The sequence below is a fragment of the Malurus melanocephalus genome, unplaced genomic scaffold (assembly GCF_030028575.1).
Source record: "Malurus melanocephalus ecotype Western Australia unplaced genomic scaffold, MMel_1.1 scaffold_343, whole genome shotgun sequence".
NCBI lineage: Eukaryota > Metazoa > Chordata > Aves > Passeriformes > Maluridae > Malurus > Malurus melanocephalus.
Genome location: NW_026623575.1, coordinates 779,303 through 801,014, shown reverse-complemented (window position 1 = coordinate 801,014; position 21,712 = coordinate 779,303). Strand labels below are relative to the sequence as shown.

The following is a 21,712-nucleotide window of genomic DNA, read 5'->3' as shown; positions in this document are numbered from 1 at the left end:
GTTTAAAAGCTTGTAATGTAAGTAATTTGTTAACAAGCTTTTGGTAGGATTCCCCCCTCCTTGTTTTCCGTGGATCAAAGGAATAAGAATGCAGGGAAGCATACCCAGCCTTTGGGARCCCCACTGACCAAAAATTGGCTGGGATGAAAAAAAGTTTAAGCTCTGTCTTCTCCTCTTTCTCCACTGCTGAGGATCAGGCAGCAGCTTAATGAGTTCAGAATTCAAGAAGTGAAGTGAGGCACCCTTCTGTCACTGAAAAAACAGACCTGGCACCCAAAACCTCACGATTTCCAATTGCTTCTCCTTTCCTTCAAATTCAGATCTTCAAGTCACTTGTMATACTGGTCCATGGAAGTTCCTGAACACCTGGGTCCCAAGGACAGACATCCCATTACCCCTGGGCATTGCTGGGGCTGCCATTACCTCTGTGTTTCACTGGTAACATCTGCATTTTCTCATCACCTTCTATTGTCTGTGTTCACTTCCTCTTCCTCCCGTATCCATGAATATCCTAATACCAGATATGCATCCAAATGTTATGTTGTYATTATTTTTATTTTATATTTTAAAGCAAATTTTATTTATTTATTTATTAAAATATTTGCAAGCTCTTAACTTTACTTTGAACCCTGTTTTTAGAGCTTGGGGGTTTTTTAATCTGGTTTGGCATCTCTCCTGCCCCTTAGGACAGCATCCCTTTTGACAGGAGCATACTACAGGAAGCAGAACAGGACAACTAATGTTTCAGTTAAGCCTTTTCTGCCCTTTTTCCACCCCAAACACAACCTGCCCTCCATTCAGCTGGAGCACATGCAATAAACCTTTGGTTTTCGGACAGTGAAATCCTCATTGTTGTCACATGGCCTTTGTGGCCCTGGCCTCTTTTTTGTTCCTAAACCCAATCTCAGGATAGCTACAGGGCAATTATCCAGTGGTAAAACGTGTCAGCTTTGCTTCTGAAAATATCCCAAGACCGCGCCGGCTCCGGCAGCGAGGCCCGGGGCAGCCCCGCGTTTGTTGTTAGCAACGGGCGCGATGGCKGAGCGGGCGGCCCTGCCCGACTCGGYGCTGCTGCCCTGCGGGACCGGCTGCGAGCGGCCAGCTAGGGATCGAAACTGAAAAGTTTCCAGCTACAGCTTGCACAGAGAAATGTGCCAGGATATACAGTTTTTGCTTATCTTCCTCTCCTGACATTTGAAAACTTCCATTTGCACCCGTTAAAGCCGGCAAACTGCTCACACGCCGTGATGGTCTGCACTTTCAGTTTTGTGGTTTGCTGAATGACTTGGAGATCCAGCAGCTGCTTCTCTCCTGACACATTTCTGTGTGCGAGATGTAGACATTTCAGACTCTGAGAGACTGAAAGTGCATGATGCCATGTAATACAGCTGAGAATGAAAGCACAGTGCACCATGATTGTGTGTGCAGTTTATAGACTGCAAGGAAAAGTAACTGCCACTTGATTGTGGTGCGAATGCAAGTTTGCAAATGRAAGGGAAAGTCAGTGAAATCTTCCTATTCTGGCGCTTTTTTTTTTTTTTGAGAGCAGGGGACTTTGGATCTCCACATTGGATGGTTTGGCGATAACCACGGTGCCGTTCCGTCTCCGTTTAATACACAGCTAGATGGTGCTGTGTACCTACAAACCAACCCAAAGTGCCGCTCCCAAGGTGGAAGCGTCGGTTCTCGCTGACCTTACCATTCCATGTGCAAACTCCTGTTCGCACCACACTCAAACAGCAACAAGAAGTCCTCCCCAGTTGTATGTGCTAATATGTTTCTTCACTCTCACCCAGCTACAACATTGAAAGMGTCCAACAAAAATGTAACTCACAAAAGTGCCAGATAAGGAACATYTTGCTGGCTGCAACTTCAACAGCACCCATCGAACTGCACACCCTGGTATCTGCACTTCTCAACTGTCCCACCCAAAGGTGCCAGATAAAAAGGATTGCTGATATCCCTTTAATTCCCTGGAAACCTGATAATTTGCAGCACTAGGACTGTGTGCTTTCGTTCTTGAGGAAGAGCACTATCATAACTTTTGAAGGTTAACTCCAAAATTTGGATTACAATATGATAATTGCAAACATTGGGGGATTGCTCCCACACAGAATGTGCTAGGACAGAAAGCTGCTCCTCCTTGCTGCAGCCTACCACCTGCATCTGGAATACTGGTCCTAGGTATTCCCATGTAAAAGCACTGCCACCGACACTCAGGAGCCCACAGCCAGAAACTGGACACCAGCTCCAATATTACACACATCCAACATGGCTCCTGCACAAAAGGTCCAAGCCAGAAATGTCTCGATGGAGTTTACTTCCCCATTATCTGCTTACCTTATCATCTGCTCTGCTAAAAACAGGGCTATGTGCTGGTTTTTGATTCACTTTCTGAACCCCACCCTAGAAATCTGGAGCMAACAAGCACAGATTTTATGTGTGCCTTGCTGTGGGAATATGACTGGCGACCCCGTGGACAGGTAACTGGGAATACAATTAGTGGAAACTGAGGAGTTATATTAGCATTTTAACAGGAGCTGTAACAGTACGGAAATTACAGGATAAATCACAGTTGCTGCTCCCTGGATGGAATGTAGTTGGCATGACTTCGAAACCTATCTCACGGCGATTTCYCCCCGCATCTGCTAAGGGGGGTAGAATGGAGGGTGGAACAGAGTGGAGACACTGTGACCAGGCTGTGTGGAAATCGTTACTCGATGCTACTTTGCAGCTAATGAACCATAGACCTGTCAGCCGGGGGAGGCAGAGGAAAAGTCCTACTGCTCAACCAGCAACTGTGGCAAAATCCCTCTCCTTAGATGAACTTGATTCATTAAAGCCTGATAACAGTAACTCATTCCTCCGTCCCAAAGTTACCAATCTCCAAGGTATGACCTACCTGTTGGAGGTTAGGATATTTTCTTTCAGCCCTCTAACCCCCTCAGCCCCAATATCACTCTAAGCCCTCAGACCCCTCAGAGATCCCGCAGCCCAGTCAGCCCTCGCAGCCCTCATAGTCCTTCTAGCTCTTACAGAGCCCACAGCCCTCGCAGCCCACACAGCACTCACAGTCCCGGTATCACTCACAGCCCTCACACCGCAGAGCCCTCGCAGTCTGCACAGCTTTCCCAGCCCTCACAGCGCTCTCGGTTCCCCCGGACCCCACACTCCTCTCAGTCCACCCGCTCTGTCTCCTCCCCCTCAGCTTTCCCAGCCCTCACAGCGCTCTCGGTTTCCCCGGACCCCACACTCCTTTCAGTCCACCCGCTCTGTCTCCTCCCCCTCAGCTGTCACAGCCCTCACGCTCCCCGCGCACGCGCCTCTCTCTCCCCTGCGCATGCGCGCTCCTCCCCCGCCTGTGGCCGCCGCGTTCGGCCGTGCCCCGGATGTGGCTCCTGCCCGGGAAAATGGCGGCGCCGGGGTGGGCGGAGGGAGCGTTGTAGCGCCCGGTGCCGGTGCCATCCCTGCCATGGCGGACCTGGGCCGGCAACTGCACGAGTACCTCGCGCAGTCCAAGGCTGCTGCTGCTGCCACCGGCCCGAGCGCGGTCCCCGCACCGCCGGCCGCCGGCGACTCGCAGGAGGAGGCGGGGGACGGCGGCGGGCTGCGGGCCTGGCTGGGCGCGCTGAACCCATTCCCACCGGGCACTCCCGCGGGCAGCTCGGGGTGTCCTTGGACGGGAGAGGCGGACCCGTGGCTGCCGGGGCTGTCGCGCTGGCAGCGGCTGGCGGGCAGCGGGCTGTGCGTGCTTCTGGCCGCGCTGTGCTTCGGGCTGGCCGCGCTGTGCGCGCCGCTGCTGCTGCTGCGCGCCCGCAAGTTCGCGCTGCTCTGGTCGCTCGGCTCGCTGTGTGCGCTGGGCGCCGCCGCGCTGCTGCGCGGGCCCGCCCGGCTGCTGCGAGAGCCCGGCCGCGGGACGCTGCTGTATCTCGGGGCGCTGTTCGGGACGCTGTACGCCGCGCTGGGGCTGCGCAGCACCGCGCTGACGGCGCTGGGTGCCGCCGCGCAGCTCGGCATCGCCGCCGCCACGCTCCTGGCCGCGCTGCCCGGGGGTGCCGCCGGCCTGCGCCGCCTCGCCGGGCTGCTCCGCGCCGCGGTGTGCGGCTGGGGAAAGGCACTGCCCCTGTGAGACCGGCTGTGCTGCCGCAACGGGGGAACACCGGCCGCATCCCCGCGGGAATCCCTCGCACACGGACTGAGACCCTCGCTCAATAGCCAGCCGACTCCGAGACAGGGGACGCCACTTCTTTTCGCCTCCTCCGCGTCCTGTCGCGTTTTCCTCGCCAGCGCTCGAGGAACAGCAGCAGCAGCGCCTGACAGAGCKGAGCGGCCCCGGTGACTCGGAGCTGTATTGCCGTGTGCTTTGTCAGCCTTGCCGAGCGGCCCCGAGCTCGGTATTTGCCTTAGCGCACTGCCAGCTCCACAGCCATGGCTTGGAATCGCTCCAGCTCTGGGTGGGAGCTGGCAGATCCCATTTCCTACCTCCAGCATGGGCCCGTGTGGCTGCTGCGGCGGCTGCTGCAGAGCGGGAGATCGGAGCGGACGCGCTGTGATTACGGACTGGCCCGGTACCGAGGAGCGGCTGAGGTGCGCAAGGCGGATACCGAAACACGAAGATGATTTAGCAAAATGTGATCAAGTTTGGGGGAGAACATTCAAAGATTAACTGGTATTACCTCATTTTGTGCTGACCCCTACACTCTGAACACATACTGTTTTTGCTGCCACCTCAGACCAGTGGTGAATATGAAGACTGTGGCCACTGAACTGCATTTCTCTCTAAAAGCAGCTTTAAAATAACCATCCAGTAAGTGAAACAAGCTTTCCTGGGGCTGCGGGTCACAAACACTGCCCATGATTGTAAGGGGAGGGGGTTTTTCCTGCATGATGATGAAAAGATGCAAGGTGCTAGTGTTAGTTAAGAGCATTGGCATTTGCAGGTACTGCTGCCTTACAGCTGCGCTAAGGGACCAAATCCTCGGGCTTCCAAAGGGTAGCTTCAGCTCTTAGAACTTTAGTGTGTATACATATATACATTTTGCTCTCTGAACTTGGGCAGAAGTTGCTTACTTGTCACAGCCTGACCTTCAAAAATAGATTTGCTAGTAACTGGACCTCTGCTTCAGTGCAGAAACTGAGCTGCCTTAGGAAGGTGCTGAATTCAGGCTGCCAGCTGGGTGCTCCAGTTTGGGCCGTGTCCTGGACTGCTGCAAGGAAATGGGACAAGCAGGCCTCACCTGCACAGAGCTCCCAGTGAGTATCTCACTGACCGTTTGTGCCTCATGGAGGAAATAAAGCCACCGCAATACTTAACCTGCTATCACTATTTAGTTTTAACATATTTACCAAATACTTTTCCTAATTAAACTGAAATTGTTAAAGGGGGTACTTGAATGTACATGGATTGCTTTAATAAAACTATTTGTGTCCAGTTGTCAGTATAGACATTTCACTAATGGTTACTTTTTTCCATTAAGAATGTAGATCAGAGCTCTCAGAACAGCATTAAATTAGCTCTCGTTTTCACAATTTCTAAGTTACAGTATACAGAGTTAATTTTATTCCTAACAGCAGTGTAAAATTAAATCTGAGACAAGCTCTAAACTGAGAGAGCGTAAGAGTCGACATGCAGCACTGGTAGAACATGACCTGAGGCATACAGAAGTATATCCCATTAAATAATTGTGTCCATTTCCCAGCAATAGTGGGTCATGCTGTCACAGACTGGGAAGCCGCTTCTGTCTCTTCTGGTATGTTGTTACTGTCTAAGACTTTGTAGAAAATCTAAATATCATATTTTCTTAGGAATTTTTTTTTGAGGATATGATTGTGAAATGCTTCGAAACCCAATTAAAAAGCTGCCCTGTGATGAAGAATATTRCTTAACACCAAATACCATAATCGTTTAAGGAATTAACCAATCATCAGAGGAGATACAAGTTGTCTAGATAMAGCTGGATTTTCTCTTGTTAGGTACACTCTGACTTGTTTTGGTAGAGGACTGTGGTTTAATTAAAGCCTAAAGCTCATCCTTGAACTCCTATATTTAAAGTATTAGATTTCTTTTAGTCCCTTAAACATATATAGGGCTTGCTAAAAAAGAAAAAGAAAAGGGCAAGCTTTCCTTTTTGCCAGCAATTAAATCATTAGTTTTATCATTAAACCTTCAGGACAAATCCTAACTCCCAGACATACACCCAAAGCTCTCCAGACAGAGCTAAAATGCATTTTTTCTCAAGGGAGAAACTCTGTCATATCAGATTCATTGCAGCTGTTTCTAGTTAATTCCTTTTAGCCCATTCTCTGTCTCTTGAGCCCCATGACAAGGATTTTTTTAGGCCAATGATCAGTTACAATTTTCAAATGTCATTTTAAACACTGTACTTGTGATTGAAGCGAGAGATCAGTTAGGCACCTGTGCTTTGATGTCTTTAAGTACAATGGGACATCAGGACTTGAGCCAGCCTTTGGTAGACCTGACTATATGGGAAGATGGTGTACCTGCCATGTGTTGCTGGGTTGCAGTAGCCTCTAGAACTACATTGCTTCATCCTGATTACAACCTGAAATTCAAGGCAGGAGAGAGGGAAGCCTGGTAGTGATTTTTCATTACACTCTACTTTTAATATGGGACCTTCCTGAGAGGTATCTGTAGAACAGGTACTTACGTGGTAACATTTTCAAGTTTTAGGGATTAAAGGAGCCTTTTGATAACATGGTGGCTGGAGATGATTAATCGGAGTGATTTATGGGGAAAACAAACTCATGGTTGGTAAGCAGCTTTATTATGAAATATGGGAAATGGGAATAACCCCTCTTCCTCATTTCCCTCCTCTAGTAAAACCAGGTAGCAATACCCTAAAGAAGAAGATACTTAAAAAAAGTTACTATGGAAGTGATGAATTGCACTTCAGCAATTAATGCACCAGACTCTGCTGAACACCCACAGCTTTAAAAAATGTGTCATAACAGCTGTTGTAAAACATACCAATCARGCTGCTAAACTTTCTTCCTCAATTTCTATAAACAGATGCTATTTCAAACAAAAATCCGTGTCTCGCCTAGGTGAAGGGTAGGTAGAACATCAATATTTGCTGTGATGTTTGTCTTGCAATCCAGGTTATGTAACTCATATTGTGTCTTTGACTTGTTCTAAAAGGTGTTCCACTTTTTTCTCTTTCAGGATGKCAGACTAGCAAGCAGCGGCGATCGCCTGCATTTTGGCATTTTAACATCAGCACCACTTGTAATCTGTAGATGGCTAAAGGTGAAAATGAAACTTCTCTATACATGATAAACCAAAAAACTAGGAGTTGGCTCTCAGTATTTTAAATGGCTGAGATTTCAGGAGGTAGTGCTGTTGCTCCATCTGAAACACAAGTTTGCCTAAATACAACCCTCTACAGTAATAGGTGAGTAAAGAATCACACACTGTTGATTTTTTTGTTAATTTTTGCGCAAATTACATTCTGTATTCATACAAAACCAACGTAACTCTTTGACAAACTGTACATATAGAAACAAGTTTCTGTCTGGAGGTGAACTGAAATCTGTGGAGATGCTCCATGTTCCACAACATTTAAAAGAAATTCCAGCTCTTGACAAAACAAGAAAGTGAGGAAATCGGGAGTGGAAAGAACAAAACAAAGCTAGCTACAATACTGCAGCTAGAGGCAGATGACCRATTTAGGAAAAGAAAGACCCTTGTTAGGAACTAATGCACATTCAGTTATTATCCCAGTTAAGAATCTAGGTTCGTGGCGTTGCAGGTGACTGAGTCCAGAGTAGCAGTCTATTTAAATATTGTCCCGCAAGGACTGGGCATGACCCAGTCAAAGCCTCTTCTATCGGCCTCTTCCACCCCTGGATCCTCCTCTCCGTGACTGGCCAGAGTTCATGTTATTTCCTCTCCCCCAGTTACTGCCGCTCCGCCCTCCTCGAGAAGGGTTATTGGCTCCGCCGGGGCCRCCGCCAAAGGCTTCATCCCTGTGGAATCCATCGTGGTGGTCTCCGTCTAAAGAACCAGACCTGCCAGACTTCTGCGCTCTCTGGGAAGGTCCTGAATTGCCTCGTCCTATAAAGGAAGCACAAGCAGTTACTGGTGTGAGTCTGTGTCCCTTCTCAGACATGCTGTACATTGAGCTAGTGCTGCTGTGGGRTCAGCATTCACAAACCAGCTGTAGCTGACATCTGCCATTTCATGCGTCCTCCCTCTGCAATTTTTTTATATAGATTTTGTGTCTCCATTGTAGCTCAGGAGATGGACAACAATCAGCAATTTCTTGGGAATTAAAGGATCTTATATTTTCTCCAGTCAGCAGTCACTGAAATGAAGTCACAGTAATGACAATCAGCTTGTCCTCCAAGCTGCTTGTTCTTGTGCTTCAACACTGTCTGTGGTTCTGTGTTTTTATTGCAAAATACCTTTTAAAAATCCTAAACAAAGACATTGCCCTATTGACAGACTGAGAAAGTTGAGGCTGATGGTGAAGATAATGAGTAACATTACTGTTTTGTTCCATTGATGGCTAAAAATAATGGAAAAATGCTTAATTTTACTACTAATCACGAAGAAAACTACACAAGCTCTTAYTGCCAGGAATAGATTTTTCTAATTCTCACAGATCTTTTTGGTTTTGATATGTAAATGAACATTAGAAAAAATCACAACCCAATTCATTAGCCTAAAATAAGCAGTATTTTGAAAGAACAAAATTAGTGGTAACCTTGTTTCACAGACACAAACTACAGCTGAATTCAGATATTTTTGCTTCACTTTAGCAAGAGTGGTTTTTGTTGACTCTGGTTGGTTCCATGTAAAACAGTCACCAATTTGTTTCACAGAGTTTCTAACTCATGAAGTTTGAATCTTCAAATGACTTTACCAATGCAATTGAAGGGGAAATAGCCCACATAGGAAAAAGTCTTATTCATGGTTTATCAGGCTTTCTGCAATCATTCTAAACTTCTAAATTTTGCACATTATGAGTTAATTACCACACTTCTTGTGCCTGGACAACAGTTGTCTTGACTTTATTAAAGAATATGATGGAGTTATCACAATCATTACTGAAGCTGGAGAAGAAATCCTTACAGATTTGATAGATGCTGGCTACACTGAGAAATACAGCACACACTTATAAATGGAAAAATACTGGTAGAGAGGTTTATCAGCAGAGTTTTATTCAAAACCTCTGTGAAGGAATGATAAAACCTGTTGATAATGCAACACTGGGAATAGAGTCCATGCAGAGGAGGAGTGACATGCAGTTAAAACTGAACGACCTTTGGGACAATGGTAAGAGAAGTGGGATGGAATTCAGTGGCATCAGAGACAAAGCTSTGCAGCCTAACCACAACAAATTCAGCTGCAGGCTGCCAGCTCAGCATCTGGAAGCAAATGAGAAGGATCTTTGTCACTGGTCACTACCTGACAGTGGGTAGTCAATGTGAGGACATTGAAAAGACAATATTTACAGAAGAGAACACAAATGCTGAGATTCGTAAGAAGTAGAATCAAGAACTGGTGTGACAGTGGAACTAACATGCACAGCAAAAGGCTCTGAACCAGTGCTGACTCCACAAGAATGTGTTTTGTGGGTTAGAGTAGCATGTGACCACTTAGAGGGAACTATGACACCAGGAACTACTAGGAAAGAATGGAGAAAGTGGAACAAATCCAAGACAACTGTAGAAATCCATGGTTACRCCACATCTTAATCAGTGGTTGCAGTTCCTAGTTACCTCAATTTAATTTAGAAAAGGATAATTTAAAACTCAATAGCATATACAGAGTAACAAGGATAGTGAAAGGTATGGAATGACTTCTAGAAATAATAACTAAACAGGTCAGAGCTCTGACTTGGAAGAGAGCTAGTTCAGGCTGGAAGTGGTGGAGTTCAGTGCAATCACAGGTGGCATTCAGAAATAATAGGAACCAACATTCAACTTAATTACAACTCAAGACATCAAATGAAATTAGTGAATGSTAAGTGTAAATCAAGAGAAAAACATTTTCCTTTTTTCTTTTAAAACAGTCTTCTACATTTAAGTTTTAGAGGTCTGTCCATGGATGTTGTGTGTGTCAGAAGTTTATGTGATTCCTAAAGCAATTAGAAAAGTGCACAACGGTAACTAAAAAGTCATTAAATATAAAAATTATATTTCAGTAGGTCACTGAACTACAGATCTTCACAGTTTTAGAGAGCACTTCAGGGACATATCACTACAGGCTCAATGTTCTTGTATTTGAGTTAAAGGATGATTTCACAAGTATGAATATTGACAAATAACTATTCTGAAAATGAGGGGGAAAAATGCTCTTAATGCATTTTTAATGCATAGCTGGAGTAACAGGGAACCAAAACTAAGTGCTTTTGAACACAGCAATAAAGAAGGGGGTTCTGTGATGCTGGAGAAAAGATTTGGATTTCATGTTCAAGAAAATCCCTCTGTTTTTATGTTCCTGTACGACTGGACTTTAACTTCCCAACTGGTAAAATCAGGTATTACCAGCTCAGCTTTATCCCCTCTGAACACAGAAGTTCTGGATAAACCTAATGCTGAAAAACATGCCAGCATAATTTAAGGGTTTCAATCAAAGGGGCTTTTTTACCTTTGCTCCTCTCCTCTGGAGGTCCACCTGGAGCATCCATGTCTCTGTGGTCCGAGGTTCCCGGTCCATCGTGCCAGGGCCGTTTCCGTGGTGGCAGCGAGGCCATGTCCATGCCCTGGAGTGAAGAAGAACGTTCTCTGCTGGCTGGAGAGTGCCCGTCGTGAGGAGGGTGATCTGCACGAGGACCTGTTCAGGCACGAAAACACAGGATAAGTAATGTTCATTGGATCAGGATTCCTCATTTTTGGAGGCGGCCACATAAATTTATGAATTGCCCACACTACTTGACACACAATTTGAAGTTAAAATTACGTAAAACTTCCCCTCCATCCCATTTTTAGTAATAAAACTGAAGGTAAAACAAATTTTAAAGATGATGGGAAAGAAAAGTGTGRCAGATGTAAAGTGTTCTTTTGAATATAAAATATTTCTATATATTTTAGAGATAATCACATCTCAATTTATTCATGTGTTGTTTTGTGCTTTTTTCCCTTGATATTCTACAGCTCTGTCTTGCCCCATATGGTGTTGCCTTTAGTAACACAAATGCAAATATAAACTGTCAGACATTGCAGCTGAAAAAGAAATCAGCCAAAAGAAAGATTACTGGATTGTAATCTTGGCATTAATATACGTCATAAGAAACCCCTGTGAAATGGGATTCAGTCATCCAGAGGTGACAACTGCCTGGGCAGTTCTGGATTGTACAAGAAGACAACTAAAAATCAAGGCTTTGAGGCCACAATCACTTYAGTTCAGTAAGACAGATGTATTTAGAATCAGGTAAATTCTGTATAGTTCTTTCTTAAATTTAAAAGACCAAAGAACTGCATTTGGCTTTTCTCCTGGTAAAACACCRGTAACAAACATCTGAAGTACAGGAAAAAGACATGATTTTAAGAATTTTTTTTAAGCGATTATCTTAGAAGTCTAAAAACCTCAYCAAATTTTTTACCTGGTTCTCTGTTTCCATCCCAGGATTCTGGTTTCCGCCCTCCTTCAAAGCGTGGAAATTCATCTGGAGTAGGAAGCAAACCCTTCCGAGCTCCTGAGCAATATGAGAAGGAGAGAGGAGTAAGAAGAGATATTGTATTCATGAAAATAATGTCATCTGCCCAAGAAATACCTTTCCTTTCTCATCATTTCCCCTCACCTCTCAGAGCACCTCGACCTCGCCCCCGCGCACCATGGTCCCTTCCTCTGGAGTTTTCATCTGGAGAGTCAAAAGCATCATCTGGCCCAAAATCTTCAGGGCCAGGAAAGCCATCTCTGCCCCTGGGTCCCCGGCCCTCGTGTCTCGAGGGTCCTCCTCTTCTGAAGCTACAAGAAAGAACATGATACAAATGTGGTTTTTAGGCATAATTGAGTCAGCTTCAGTTTAATTATCAATTTCTGAACTGTTTCACTTGATGCTATAGCACATACAGTTACTAGAACAGGATTTGTAGGTGGAAAAGTGCTCATTTTCTGCCTTTGAGCACTTTGACAGTAAGTTTTGTAATTTTCCCCTCATATTTCCTTCCATTGCTTATGTTGGCTTTTCATACAAGAAAAATATTGTTAAACATACTGCATTCATTTAACGAGAAGGTGGGAAAAATAATCAGTGAGTGATTACAGATATAAGGTGAGGTAAGGCAGGGAAAAGTATAAGTGAATTCCCCTTAAYTCTGGTGGTCTTAACATTCCCCTTCCCTTTTTTCCTTTCCATTTCCATGATAAAACAAACTGAAAAYACAGAAGCAATGAGAGTCACGGCTATAACAAAATATTACAGGATCTCATTCCTATTAATTCTGTGATTCTTTTGCCAGACAATTCTCTTTTTTCATTCCATTGTTCCAAGTTTACAATTTTAGCAAATGCTTCTCGGCTGCCCTTTGGATCTGTAGGCACAATGATGGCTGAACAGTGCACAGTRGCATTCTGCAACCTGAAGAGCAGTTTATCCAACTGCAGCAATGAATTTTGTGTTACAAAATGTAATTATGACGCTGAAGTTGATAATTGCCATCTAGTAAGTATCAATGGCATCYTCAGGAATTTGGTACGATTGGGTTCTGCACTGCATCTTAACTGAGTACAGCTCCTCCAGCGCCACACTGGGGACKTGGACAGCTCTTCAGAGAGGAGACTGCTCTTGCTGAGCTGTCAGTGCCATGCCAGGTAAGCTGTAGATGGCTGTGTCAATAACTGATCTCCGTGCTCTGTGATGACTGCGCTCCAAAGCGCCTCTGGCTCTGTCACAGCCCCGCTGAGGTGTTAGGTGGTGCAGGCACACTGGTGCCAAGTCCCCACCGTGCCACCCCAYGCTACGGTGCCCACCCTCAGTGACAGCACACAGCGTGGAGCACTCCTTGCCCAGTCACAGATGCCTCCCGCCTCCCCGCTGTTCCCAGTTCCGCACTGGCCAAACTGGAACCACCGCAATATTGTGATGGTGTGGGCTGTGTGCAGCAYCCCCTTCCCCAGCTCATTAACGACACAGTGCATCCTATTACAAGCAAAACTTTAGATACTTTTATTTAGAATTTTAACAACATTAACCTTTTAATTACAAATTTAAATATTTTAACAGTAGTCATAACACAATACAATATTTTTAAACTTTTACATTGTTTTTAATAAAAAACAATAGGTCTGTCTCCACCTCCCAGAAAACAAACACAATACAGAGAGGAGGCTGCTGTGCCTGTACAGGTACAACAGTGGATGGAGCAGTGCTGTGTGTGGACCATGAACCATTTACATTAACCTGGATGGTTTGGGAAAACAAACTCAACAGTTTCAGGTACCAATGGTTCAAATAATCACAGAGCAATATTGTTTAGCCTTGAAACAGCACAGTCCTCTAGAGGTTTCTTAGAGGGCCTCCCACTTTAATACTGATATGGTGTGATTTGACTTAACTTGGAAATTACCAAGATTTTCAACACAAGGCCCCAGGGCTGCAAGAACAGGGCCTTTCCTATTTCTTCTGGGCAACTCATGGACACAGTTGAGTTTGGAAATCTACCATACCTATGCCTGACATAGCCACAGCTCCTAACATTGTGTTATGGATATCCTTATTTGCCTTTTCATACCAGTCACACATAAACCCCTGCCTTGCATCGGGTTCAGTTCCTGTTTGACTGCTCTCAGATGTTCTTCCCCGAGGCCTAGGACCTTACTGTACACAACTACACACTGTGCAGATAAGCAGGCAGGAAGAGGCAGGTCTCTGCAGTAGAAGCATCATGTTGATATGCACAGGTAGAGTAAGAACAGGACAGGGATGAAAAGGATGGGAAATTAGAGAGAAACACACATACACACATTTGCCTCTCATGCTTGATCAAACCAGTTACAATCTCAATTTCAAACCAAGTCAGCTAAACAAGTGGTTGGGATTAAGTCCACCACAGCATCTGCAGTAAATGGCACCTAGTTCACCTTCATTCCAAGGAAATCATCAAATTTACAAGCACAATGAGCCTTTTAAAGCCCTGTGCTATTTCATTTCAAACTCTCTGGGCAAACACACTTGTACTCTGATAAATAAAATATTCTTAGTTCAAAAGTCAGATTTGCAGGTCACAAGGWTCTTGTTTCCCTTCCTGAAACCTTTTAAAAATCAGGACTATAGTAAAATATTTTCCAGTCCCTAAGCATTTTCAATATAAGATCTGAAAATCTCTATTAAGCTTCTAAAAGTGTTGTCTGCTGTGTCTTTTAGAGTTCTGTGATGCAGACCATTGGACCACTGGACCATCCAACTGGATTCTCTCTGGCTTTACTTTTTAAAAATGGCTTTTATTGTTACCTTCTTTTAGTTACTGTTCATTTCTTTTCATACTCTTCACACAAAAGGGAAGGTACATCTTACAGAGCTAGGTAGAAAATAGCTAAAAGAAGAGCTGTATAGATGCAAAGTAAAAGGAATGTAAGAAAATGATTAAAAAGGCAACTAAAACACACAAAATTCACATTATGTGGAGACCACAGCATATTTGTACAAGCACATTTTCTTATACATATCGAGTTGGTGGTCAGTGAGAGGCTTAGACCTTGGAGGCCAAATTTCACTTAATTAAACTAGCATAAATCTGGAGCAATTTTGCTGACAGTTAATCTCAGAGACAGCATTAATTCCTCCATACTTACATTGGTAACTAAAAGCAAATTTATCCMTTTGTGATTTATTCGGAGATTGTGAGCAATGACAAAGACATTGCTGTAAATCAGATTATTTTTGAGTTCTTCACTTGGCATTAAGAAATTAAGTCAGAAAGAGAAATAAAATTTCTACAAGCAAACGCATGAAAAATAGTCTTGACAGTCCAACAGATGCTGTAACTCTGTCCCTTCTATCTGGCAGTCAGATCACTGTTCCTGCTCCTTACAGGGGCATTGCATCTCATCCTACAGTCTCTACAGTCATGCTGCAGTTTGTGACTGGAGACAGAATCTCAAAATCCACTTCTAGTGTTCAAAAGTTTGTCATTTTAACCTTTAAGTCTCCTCTCAATTTTCATCAAAACGGTCTCAAATCTTCATCCTGTGTCACTGGATCTTCTCTATAAACTTTTYCCCCTTCTCTTTACTTACTGTTTAAAGACACGGAAGCTGCTGTGTACAATGACCATTTTTCAAGTTTTCTTCTATTACTGAATGATTTTTATGGACTCTATACTCAGGTATATTAGAGTTTTCATTTCCTTATAGGTTTCCAGTTTATAAATCTGAAACAGATAGACTCCTTAATGAAAAGGAAACCAGGAATAAAAGAGTTCCCTCCATTTACCCTTTAACCCAAGAAAGAGAAATAGAGTTATTCTTACCTCTCATCTCGTCTTCCTCGGAAGCGTGCATCCTCAGGATCCCGTGGGTATCTGTCATCTGAAGGTCTCCGTCCTTCCCAAGCACCAGGAGGCCCACGGTTTGAACCACCTCCTTCAAATTCCCTGTGATCAGGAGGAAAGGGAGGCCCAGGTCCACCTCGTCTCCATTTCTCATCTTGCAACGGCGGGCCTCCTCTCCCCTCGAACTCTCGTAACCGGTGGCCAAATCTCTTATCCGGGTGGAAATCATCGCGGAAATCATCGGGTCGATCAAAGTCATCGTGGAAATCGGGGTGAGGTCCTCGTCTGTCTGGCATGCCCCTGCTGTCTCTGCCATCACTCCAGTCCTGGCCACCTCGAAACAAGCCCCTGTCAGGCCCGTGCTCGGGGCCGCCGCTGTTCTGCTCGTGTCGCCGGTCTGACAGCGGCCCCAGGTGATGGTTTGGTGGACCACGGCTGTCACCTTGAGGGAAAAAAACAATCACAGCAGGTTTCTGTAACGTTCTGTAAATCACTTGAGGATGCTTTAGTCTATACAGTTCTGCAAAGCATATGTGACACATTCCCCGTTAAATGGTATTTTTTGGAAAATTTTTCCTGTGTCTTCCAGCCCACATCTGGAAGCTTTTCTCTCAGCCAAGGTGCTGCACTGTGCTCCAGGGATTTCTCTCTGGGTGCACTGCACTGGGACAGCCCCTCATTGAGGAGACTGACTCAAAGAAGAACAGACAAAAATCTTTAATTACCTTTATTAAGACCAGGCCCTTGGTTGTGAGGGCCAAGACGACCTTGTCCTCCTTGCTGCCCCAGCCCTGGTATCAATGGAGGAGGACCTGGGTTCTGTCCATCCTGTGAGCATGTAAGAAGAAAAGCCACATGAATTGCCATGTGTGAGCAGTTAAAAATTTCTTAAGAGTGCAGAACCATTTTCTTTCCATGAAGCCTGCATAGGCTSTACAACAGAAACAGCTCATGTTCCAATGGTTTCAGCATCATTTTTCAGACATTCACATTAGTAATGCTTCAGTCATTGAGAAACACCATTTTATAGGAAACAGCATTTCAGGTATTCCCATTTAACCTGTTACAAACTCATATTCTTCCTGAGTATGAATATTCTGTAAGAATCTACTGAATTTATTGAGTGTTCTATACAAATATTCCATTCCTCTAGATGAGGAAAGTATGTATATTTGTTTGAAAAATACCAGGTATTGATTTATATGCAGTTAAGGAGCCGCACAGACCAAAGATTTCATTTGGACATGAACAAAAAAGAGAAAATATATATACAAAAATAAGTATCAAGAATGTTGGGATGGGGGCACAACAACAGGGCCATAAGAGAACCTTTTCTCTAAACCTCTGTGAGTTAACATGGAATTACATGAGTTCCATTTTTAACATTATGGCAAAGATTGTTTTTCTTCATTTTAGGGTTAAAAAAAAGTGCTAACCCTTGGGTAAACACCAAGAAACAAGCTGTTAAGGGAATTTTCAGCACTGACAAGGCTAAAGGCAGGAGCCACAGTCACCTCATTCCTCAAGCAGAAGAAGTACACTGGGCCGAGTTTGTGTACTTTATGTGATCCCAAAGAAAAAATAAAGTGTCTTAATTTTTTTTTAATCTTTTTTTTTTTTTTTTTTTTTTTTTTTTTTTTAAAGGATAAAATAAAGTTCTTTAAATTCAGCTGCTGTCACAGATACATGAAAGATTTCTACAGGTACCAAATTTACACTGGAGCTGTTATGGTGAACACTGCTTGGAAAACTGTTCAGATGATGGTCTGAATGTGCCTTTAAACAGCAAAGGCCTCACAAAAAGTCATCATTTGGGGTTTGTGCTTGACTGGAACTGAAAAGGGGTATGTACAGAATTTATACTATAGCTATGAAATCCAAAAATAAAAATATGAACCAGACAGAGCTGAAAGCTGCAGGATTGTTATACAAAACATTCTTATGCTGATATAACCAAAGAACTAAATCTCCCCCAAACCATGACCAGAAAACCCTAAACATGTAATTTTTTCCTAGACACATCTAGTGTGCAAGATTTCGACTTGGCCTTCATAATGACTTGTTAAAACCCTTCCAGACTGCAGGTAGTCTGGAAATACTTAAAGATCTGTACTCCACCACACCACAGGGTCATAACTACACTTTAGTGCTTCACTTCCCCATGAAACAAGGTTAAATAATTTTAATGCTCTAAACTGATTTTGGAGAAACACTACCTTTTTTTTCATTGATTGCAAAGAAAGCAGGAAGTTTACTTGTGAATTTTCCCCATCGTATCTTGAAATATAATTTTTAATTTAACATTTATATTCAACTGCAATGTAGGTGATAAACACAAGAAAGCACACAAATATATACTACAAACATCATATTTGCATTGAGTAATTTTGGAAGAACGTTGAAAAAAAAGCAACATAAAAGATCTGGCTCAATCCTCATTWAAAAAAATCAAAAAAAWTCCCAAAAATACTTTCCTAGTGATGGAGTGCTGACTTGAATCCAGAACAAATCCATCCCCTGACTGGGTAAGAGCCAGCTATCACAGTGATTTACTGTTCCTGACCAAAACCTTGCTGGAGTTCCACGATTTCCCATATACTTAGCATATGCTTGCTTCAAATAAATTTTATGCAACTCCTTCCATTTATGCTGCTGGTGTTTAACTAAAGCAGCAGTTTTTAGCACTCAGTAAATAACTCTACTTAGCAGAAATCTTTATCGCAAACAAACCATTGCCAAGCTGGGAACACGGAGCCCTAACTCTCCATTTTCATGTGATTTTTGTTTTAAAATTCATTCCAGGCCTTAAACTGGGCTTGAAACTGAAAAAAATATGCAGAGCTCAGAAAGAGGTAAAAAAAGCTGTAAATAGCCTTGTGTATCCTAGCAAAGCTCTGCTTCCAGTATCCAGCTGGTGCAGGTAACAGTGATATCTTACATGGAGACTAAATCTTACAATGATCTAGAAATGTTCTGTATTCATGTCACAAGCCCTTGACAAAGCAGATATTCACACACTYCTGCTACTGAAAAGGAAGACATGTGATTGGTACAAGTTAATAGAAGAAAAATGCCAAATTCAGAACACAAAACAAACTAAAGCCTACTGTTTTTTTAAAAAATATCACAGATGGGCCTTTTTAAACAGGAACTACTGCTATATTCATATTACAAAGATGTAAAATGGAGCAAAACCTGACATTATGAATGTTCAAGTATTTCAATTTTTAAAAGCCATTACCAYACTAAAGGTGCACAAGGAAGAATGGTGTAGAATACCTCACTATGYCATTTTTTTAGTGTCTGTAAAAGCCTTCAGGATAGCAGCATTCATTGAAAATAACCAGCCACCTGCCAAAAGCACCCTCCTGAATCCTGAACGGTGCCAGCAGCAAGGGCAGACAAGGACAGCMCTTCACAAACATGGTGATTATTCTCAAAGCAGAAAAATCTGTCTCCCTGAGATAGCAGCAAGAAATAACTCTGCTGGTTTAAGTTATATAGCTGTGGAACCAACATTTGTTTGCATAACTTGGATACTTTTGAAATCTCAGCAATAGCGGCACATTAACAGACTTCTGGAGGGAATTATTATTTATTAGTAAGGAAAAACAATTCAAATAAACCCACAATTTGTAGGCTTCTCTGCTTCAATCTGAAAAAGAATCCCTGAGCTGAAGCTCATTTGAATATTCAGTTTGTCACTGTGATTGGTGCTGGAGTACACACTAAGTACTCTAAATATCTAAAGCTTTGACTGAAACTATTGAGTGCAGGTCTAAAAGAAACAATTCTGGTTATAAAACACCACACTTAAAAAAAAAAAAGAAGTAGATATTTTTTCCAAACCCTCCCTTCAAAATTCACCTAGAACTGAAGAAACTGAGACAAATTTGAAGTACAGAACTGGTGCTATCCAGCTAGGAACTTGGAGAGGCAGTAACCACAGAGCGCCTTGTGTGAAGTGTAGTAAAGCAGAAAATGAAAGTGCTGCAGAGGGCAGAGCAGGCTCCAGCTGGTGCCAAACCAGACCTACCAAAGCCTGACTTGACTCCTGTGGAATCAAGGGCTGTGTCTGTCCAGCACTCCAGGTCAGCTGTGCCCAGGATCCTGCTGAGCTGAAGCTGATGCAGAGGAAGCAGGGCACAGGGACAGCTCCCGGCTGTCAGCACAATCCAGGCCCTGCTCAGTGCTCACCCCACTAGAGCTGGGCACAAACCCATCCCATCCCTGTGYTCCCTCTCTTGCTTTTCGGCAAATGGAGCACCAAGGAGTGAATATTGGACAGTGCTGCCTCTGAACTTGTGCTTGGGGAAGCAGAGGTGGCTAAAGGCAGGAAACAGGACAGCTGTGTCCCTCTGTWTTCCTCTGCACCCAGAGGGAACTGTGAAGGGCCACCAGAGCGAAGCTGATTCCAGGTGTGTCAGCATCTATGGTAAATGCATCCCATAGTTCAAATTGACTACTCTGGACCACTGAGAGTTGGCAGTACCTTGCTTTAATTAATACAAATTACTTCTCTTATGTTCGGCTTCTTTAAATTTGACTTTTATTAGTGCTATTAATGCTTGTCTGTTCCCCAGAAAATACCCCACTTAAGACAGTTCAGTATCTTTTAATAAAAAAAAAAAGAAAAAAAGAAGGAAAAAGAGGAGTTTCTCTGAAGGTTACATATTTTCATAGCAGACTGGTTTCTGTACTGCTATTCCCAATAATCTCTTTTCCAGTTACATGTCATAGATTYATCACTGGTTTGGGTTGGAAGYGACCTTAAAGATCATCTATTTCCAATGCCCCTGCCATGGGCAGGGACACCCTCTGCTGTTTCCAAGCTCTGTAACGCTTTTTATTATCACCTCGGTTTTCCTGAGGCCTCAGTCCTGCAAGGAACACCCGACCTCCATTCCCTCAGCTCCTGCTGTGCATTSCTACTGCAGACAGTCACCATTCCCACATTCTTACAAATGCCCTTGTTACCAAGACCACCACGTACCTGATTGAAGGGGGGACGAGGCCCGTCACCCAACARAGGTGTTTTCTGCTGCTGGAAGGGCAGAGGGCCCTGCGAAGGGTGCGGCCCCCTCGAAGGGTTCGGCTGTCCCTGAGGTCCTTGCATGTTTCCTTGAGGCCCCACTAAAGAGCCTTGTGGAGGTCCCTGCTGGCCCTGGGGACCAGGTGGCCCCCGCAGTTCTTGTGGCGGTCCCAGCATWGTACCTTGGGGCGGGGGTCCCTGAAGGCCCCGCATCTCCTGGGGACCGTGTCCTAGTAAACCACTTTGCATATGAGGACCTCTCATTTCTTGTGGATGACCCATCATCATCCCTTGCGGATTAGGTCCCTGGTTATCTCTGGGTCCTGGTGGACCCTGCATCCCTCTTGGATTAAGTCCCATCAAAGGCCCTTGAGATATAGGGCCCTGCATCCCTTGAGATCCCGGAGCTCCTTGCATGCCGTGAGGAAGAGGTCCTTGCATTCCTCGTGGACCAGGTGGCCCCTGCATTCCTTGACCTCCAGGGGGACCCTGAGGACCCAAGTGACCTTGTGGGCCGGGTGGACCCTGTGGTCCCAAATGAGTCTGAGACCCAGGCAGGCCCTGAGGTCCCAAGTGTCCCTGTGGGCCAGCATTACCCTGTGGACCTGGGGGCCCCATTGGCCCGTGAGGGCCCGGATGTCTCTGCATTCCTTGGTGTCCATGTAAATCCTGAGGCCGTGGCATTCCTTGTGGAGGCCCTTGGGGGCCTGGAGGTCCTTGTGGTCCCATAAACCCTTGGGGACCTCCAGCTCCTTGGTGTAGTGGACCTTGAGGTCCCATCTGTCCTTGGGGTCCTGGAGGTCTGAATTGTCCTTGTGGACCAGGAGGTCCCATCTGAGGCATATTCATTGGCATCTGCTGAGGTGGAAGGGGCTGCTGAAACCCTTGAGGCATCTGTGACATYGGGCCTTGCCCTGGGAAAGGCTGGGGTCCATGGAGAGATCCTCCTGGGGGTGGTGGCTGCACTTGCTCAGCTTGCTTTTGTGCGAGTCTCTCAATCTTCAATTGCTGTCAGAAGAAAAGACCCAGAAAATCAACTAAGCACAGAAATATGTTACAACTGAAAATCAGAAGCAGTCATCCCATTTCACAGGAATTTAAGAATACTTTTCTTGTAATTAACAGAAATAACTWACTAAAGAGAAATTACAAACTGAAGAGATCCACAGATCAGGACCAGTTAACTGAGATGTGGGGGCCTCACCRAGGATTTCACATCAT

The 21,712-nt window shown here is 44.4% G+C and overlaps 2 protein-coding genes across 2 annotated transcripts in view; one reads left to right on the top strand and one right to left on the bottom strand.

Annotated features, from left to right (window-relative positions):
- The first annotated feature begins 3,355 nt into the window (after nt 1-3,355).
- SFT2D3 (SFT2 domain containing 3) lies at nt 3,356-7,245 on the top strand. Its single transcript, XM_057378166.1, has 2 exons — nt 3,356-4,807; nt 7,184-7,245. The coding sequence occupies exon 1, from the start codon at nt 3,473-3,475 to the stop codon at nt 4,127-4,129; it is 657 nt and encodes a 218-aa protein (XP_057234149.1). The 5' UTR covers nt 3,356-3,472; the 3' UTR covers nt 4,130-4,807; nt 7,184-7,245.
- Nucleotides 7,246-7,407: 162 nt separating this feature from the next.
- Nucleotides 7,408-21,712, bottom strand: part of WDR33 (WD repeat domain 33) — a 68,548-nt gene continuing 54,243 nt past the window's right edge. Inside the window, exons 17-23 of the mRNA XM_057378164.1 lie at nt 20,453-21,499; nt 16,185-16,287; nt 15,439-15,901; nt 11,769-11,935; nt 11,571-11,663; nt 10,616-10,801; nt 7,408-8,074 (exon numbers count right to left, since the gene is read on the bottom strand). Coding sequence (XP_057234147.1) covers nt 7,845-8,074; nt 10,616-10,801; nt 11,571-11,663; nt 11,769-11,935; nt 15,439-15,901; nt 16,185-16,287; nt 20,453-21,499 — 2,289 coding nt within the window. The 3' untranslated portion in view covers nt 7,408-7,844. The remainder of the gene's footprint in view (nt 8,075-10,615; nt 10,802-11,570; nt 11,664-11,768; nt 11,936-15,438; nt 15,902-16,184; nt 16,288-20,452; nt 21,500-21,712) is intronic.